We start from the raw sequence: 6000 nt of genomic DNA on the forward strand, positions 1-6000 counted from the left end.
ATGTAAAGCCTAGCAAATTATTTTCTCTGGTTCTTGTCTCAGAAAAATATATCTACCCCACAGTAATTATGCACCAACTCTAAGGAAACCATGAGACACCAATCTGACCCTGACTTCACCACATACTCATGCAGAATCAAGGCCCACTGAAACATCTCACCTCTGAGGTTCATCAGTCCTGAGAAATGGGATTTCTGCTAACTAGATGCTCTTCCAGAAGCCTGACTTCAGGTACTCAAGGTCAGAAGAGCTGACCCAAAGGCCCAGAGGCCTCGAGAAGACTACCCAGACAGCCCCACTCCATTGCAAGCCCTAGTGAAAAGCCCTCACAAAATGTCACTCTTAAAACTATTTTGTGTTCCTTAAAAATATCTCATTGATTTAATCTGTATTTCACCAAGTCTTAGGTAAAGTATCTTTATAACCATATTTTGATATTACCCAATTTTAAACCAAAACTATTTGGGATTATGGAATACTGGCAATTAAAGCTTCATTGCCTCAAATTAACAGATGGATAAAACCAGTCTGATTTATACAAAAGTCTGAATTCTAGAGAATGACTTGAAAATGCAATTGCATCACTTTGTTCTTCAAAACATTTTCATTTGCTAATAAGTAAAATAAAGGATAAAGATGTCATACAGCATCAAATACTATTTATCTTTATTATACAAAAAGGATGGATAAACCAAGAAATTTCTGTTTGTAAAATGAAACTTTAATCTGGAGTTCATATTTCTATAAAACTATTTATTGGATGGTGCAATCAAAAGAGTAAAAGTTTTATAACTAGATGGGACATTATTCTAATCCTGGATCTGTCAATTAATAGATGGGTGATTTTGGTCAAGTTACTTAATTCTTTTTAGCCTCATTCTCCTCATTGTAAAAAGGGGGCTTAATAAAATCTTTTTCATAAAATGGCGGAACAGATATGCTCAGGTGATGTGTGTTATGGGCCTTGTGCTTTCTATGATAAGCTCATTCGTTCCATCCTCTATAGATTTGGCATGTGAATCACTCCCTTTCTTTTCAATTTCTCTTCTCCTGGCTTCAACACATACTCCCGATTCTGGTTTGGGAGACTGAACAGATGAAGATACCACCCATCAAAACAGAAAATAAAGAAAGAGAAGCTTGAGGAGAGGGCAGTGACAATCCTGTAGCTGCAACTGACCCTCTTCAGGACTCTGCCGAGCCTTCCCTTTGCCACCAAACCTTTACAGACCGTGTCTGTATCCAGTGCCCTCCTTCTGTTTCAGCCCGCATCACACTGTATTGTAGTTGTCTAAGTAATCATTATCATAATCATAATCATCAACATACATGAGCATTATCTGATTTAAGCCTAATCTTTACCACAACTCCACGAAGCAAGAACTGTTTGTAACCCCATTTTCTGGATGAATAAACTGAGGCTTTCAAATGTTAAGAAATCTCCCCAAGGTCACAGTGAGAGTGAGTAGCAGTGCTCTGTTTGAACCTAGACAACCTGAATCCAAACTTCACTCTCTTACCCTCTTTCTCCTACTCCCAATAGACAAGCACTCAAAGTGTGGTCCACAGACTCCTGACAATCTTTGAGACCCTTTCAGGGGACCTGCAATTTCAAAGCTATTTTCATAATAATACCAAGTCTTACTTGCCTTTTTCACTGTGTTGATGCTTGCACTCATGATGGAAAAGCAGTAGTGGGTAAAACAGTGAGCACAATACTTTTCATATGATTAACATGTGAGCTTACAAAAGCATGCAGGGGTTGAAGAGCCATTCAAAGAACAAGGTAGACCAATGGATGTTAATGTAAGGATATACAATAAGTTACTTTATCTTGTTTCAGATGCCTCATTGCAACTCATCTTTAAGACACTACCACTTGTAGAGTTTTGGTATATTAATAAAGAATAGTGGCCATAATTTTGTTAAGAAGTTGTTAAAATATTATTCCTTTTTTAATCTGTATGAGACTAGGCTTACCTAATATATTTCAACTAAAAAACATACAAAACAGATTGAATGTAGAAACAGATATGAGACTCTAGCTCTCTATTAAACTAGTTATTATACAGATACGCCAAAAAAAAGCTCTTGCTAAAATTTTTTGAGATATTTTTTCTAAAATGGTATGTTCCATGTTCATATGTAATTGGCTTATTATTATTTTAAATGAATGGATAAATATTTTATATTTTTCTCAGTTTTAATTTCTATTATGGTAAACATTGATTGATACAATCCATAAAAACAAAAACTTCTTTGGATCCTTAAAATATTTTTCAAGAGTTTAAAGGCATCCTCCAGCAACTGGGTGATGGACATTAAGGAGAGCATGTGATGTAATAAGCACTGGATATTATACAAGACTGATGTATCAGAGCTGTACCTATAGAACAAATAATTCATTATATGTTAATTAATTAAATTTAAAATTTTTTAAAAAGAATATTTAAACTGTAAAAAAAAAGAGTTTAAAGTCATCCTGAGATCAGAAATTTTAAGTACTTTAAAACTTAAAATCTAAGAAAACAAAAAAATAAATCATATCTTACCTATCTCTATATCTCAAGAACTTAGTGCATTTATACCATCCCCAATTATTTGTGAACAAATAAATGAATAAATGAAAGAAAATTATATCAATTTTTTCCTCTGCTATGTAGTCTTTATTTAGAATATTCATTAAGCAGTATTGTACTTTGTCTCTTTATATATTGGTCTACTCCATAAAATGAGTTCCTCAAGGTCAAGAACTGTCTTTTCTATCTTTATACTAACCATGTCTAAAACAAAGCCTACCACGTTGTAAGAAAAGGAATGAATAAATAAACTCTTTGATTTTTTTTAATAAGTATGTGAGGAAATTATTCTCCATGATGATTCAAAAACTATTGTATTTGAAATGGTAGGTACTTAAAGAAAATAACTTGCATCAAAGAACTAAGAGATCTCTGACCTGTGGCACTGAGATGTTCACAAGTGAGGCCGCCATGCTCTGAGGGTAGGATGCAGGCACAACCAGATGACAGCATGTTAGCCAATGGTCCCCAGATAAATATCAGCCCAGTAAACTTCTAGAAGCCTAAGGGACAGGTAGGATGGACAGATAGAGTTCTGCTCTCTGGCAGAGTGTCTGAAATGAAATATATCACAGAGGAGCCTTTTTACCATGACCAGGTATCGAGTTTAAAGGTATTTTCTAACTTAAAAAGCCAGTGGCCAGGAGTGCCAGGGTGATTCAGTCAGTTAAGCATCTGATTCTTGGTCTCCGCTCAGGTCATGATGTCAGGGTCATGAGATCAAGTCCCACATCAGGCTCCATGCTCTGTTTGGAGTGTGCTTAAGACACCCTCTCCCTCCCTCTGCCCATCCCAGCATGCATGCACACATGGGCTCTCTTTCTCCTTCTCTCTCTAAAATAAATAAATAAATCTCATGAGGAAAAAAAAAAAAGCCAGTGGCCAGAAAAAGTCCAGTGATTGCTTGTAAATGTCAAAACTGAGAGAATGATTCCCACAGAATTACAAAGAAATCAATATTTTTGTTTAAATCTTTATTTTAAATAGTCAAAGTGATATCTAAGCCAAGGACCTGATATTGGGCCCTTTTCATATTTTCTTGAAAAATGGTATCTTTTGTTATACTTTACATGAATGCAGCAAATGGTTTTAAGTCAAATGGTATTAATTAAGAATTTCTATTTTTCCATACCTGACTAACCTTGTATTTTCAGTTTATAATACCCATTGGAAGCTTATATATCAGTGGTTTCGATATCTACCTATAAATGGTGTTCCCTAGAGAAAGCTACCCTAAATATCAGTTTTAAGTCCAAAGCATATGTGGGAAGGTTTCAAAATTGATATATCTACATATTAGCCTTACACATGTAGGGTCCTGGGTAAGAGATAAGAATACAAAGCAGAAAAAGGCATGGTCTCAATCCAGAAGCATTTCAGACTCTGGTAGTTCAATCAGTTGTAGAAACTCTAACATTATAAGATCCATGACTTTTGTGGAAAGAGTCCATATATTTTCTAATGATAACATATTATGATAAAAATGAAATGTAATCTGAATCTTTTATGTATGTGGACTCATTTTCAGGAACTAAAGGAGCTTGCTATGTAACAATATTTTACAAATCCTTTATAAAGGAAATGATCATGGTGTGCAATGGTTTGTTTTTATGTAACTGTAGATTTCTATAAACAGGGAGACATGTCCTATCCATAGGGAATGTATTCCAAATTGCTTTGAATCCTATAAATACTTTGTCAGTGATAGAAGAAAAGGAAGCTTTACTTCTGAAACAAATTTCTGTCACCAACAATCCATTATTTCTCTACCAAACTTTTCCCTCATCAATGCTATAAACAATTTTTTCTAGCTAAATCAAATATATGATGATGCTTCTTAGAAGCTAACAACCTTTAATTAATTCTGCAACAACTTTCTGAATATAAATGCCTAGGCCATAGGAATTGTTAAAATCTTTCCCTTCTGGAAAGAGTTTTGGGCCTTAGCTCAGAAGGTCTATGATAGGCAGCAACGGTGAGCCAAAATAGCCAAGACTCCCAATGTGATATTGGATTAGATGTTCATATGGTTAAACACACCTCTAAAATGAATGAAGGGAGGTTGTTTGTTTGTTTTTTTAACTGTCTAAGCAAGCATTCAAGCAACAAGAGACAAACCACTACTTCAGTATAGGCAAAGAGGATTTTTTATTAAAAACTTTACCATTTGAGGTTCCTCAAGATTTATCTGTAATCCTTGCTCTGCTTGCTCTTGAGATGGCTTGTGCCAGTACACTTTCCCCATTAAAGATATATCCTTGAAGAAGGAAAAAAAAAAAAAAGATTAAAATAATGCCAGTTTTTACATCATAGAGGTATATTATTCAATGCAGTAAAATTCCAGTCATTTAATCAGTGAAGAATATATAAAAGAAATTTAAGCTAAATATTATGCAGTAAATAGGAAACATAAAACAAAAGTTACAATGAAAATATTTTATCTATTATTCCAATTTCATGGCTTTTTAAGTTATTGATATCAATAGATATAACATCAGATTTAATCAGACAATTAGGTATAGGTACAGATTTTGTAAAACACTGCTATTCAACGGCTGTACAAGGAAAATATATTAAAAACTAAAATTTAATCTAACTCAAAGCAAGAAGGAATATGAGTATACTTTAAATTTTAATGAGTATAACTGTTAATATCATTTTTATCATTACTAATGCTAATTGTTATGATAAAATCTCATTCAGCTGAAGTGGTAAGAAGATAGCACTACAACATCTAACAACAAAGAGAAATAAAGAAACGCAGCTCCTGCCCAAACTGCAAAGTCACAGACCAGGTATCAATAGGCAAGTTACTATGTTCTTCCTCACCTCAGTTCTATCATCTTTAAAATGGGGATTCAATTCAATTACATGACTTTTGACAGCCCATTTCTCCTCTAGACTTTAATGACATCAATAGCAATAAAAAAGCATTCACTGTGCTTTAAAACATGCTGAGTGAAATAAGTCAAGCAGAGAGAGTCAATTATCATATGGTTTCACTTATTTGTGGAGCATAACAAATATCATGGAGGACAAAGGGTGTTAGAGAGGAGAAGGGAGTTGGGGTAAATTGGAAGGGGAGGTGAATCATGAAAGACTATGGACTCTGAAAAACAATCTGAGGGGTTTGAAGTGGCGGGGGGGTGGGAGGTCGGGGTACCAGGTGGTGGGTATTATAGAGGGCACGGATTGCATGGAGCACTGGGTGTGGTGAAAAAATAATGAATACTGTTTTTCTGAAAATAAATAAATTGAAAAAATTTTAAAAAACAAAAACAAAAAAAATTACCTTTTCTTTGCTTCATCAAAAAGATACAACTTAGGCCATTGGCTTCTACTTCAGCCTTTCTATCACAAATAACTATAAAATTGGACAAAATATAAGAGCAACTCTTTTAGGACTGGGCAATAAGCAGTG

At 34.4% G+C, this 6000-nt stretch overlaps 1 protein-coding gene across 1 annotated transcript in view; it reads right to left on the reverse strand.

Annotated features, from left to right (window-relative positions):
• The window catches only part of TTC6 (tetratricopeptide repeat domain 6), a 143641-nt gene extending 138867 nt beyond the window's left edge, over window positions 1–4774 (reverse strand). The window contains exon 1 of the mRNA XM_044231166.1: window positions 4744–4774. Coding sequence (XP_044087101.1) covers window positions 4744–4746 — 3 coding nt within the window. The 5' untranslated portion in view covers window positions 4747–4774. The remainder of the gene's footprint in view (window positions 1–4743) is intronic.
• Between the last annotated feature and the right edge of the window lie 1226 nt (window positions 4775–6000).

This window comes from Neovison vison, chromosome 13 (assembly GCF_020171115.1).
Source record: "Neovison vison isolate M4711 chromosome 13, ASM_NN_V1, whole genome shotgun sequence".
In the NCBI taxonomy this organism is placed as follows: Eukaryota; Metazoa; Chordata; class Mammalia; order Carnivora; family Mustelidae; genus Neogale; species Neogale vison.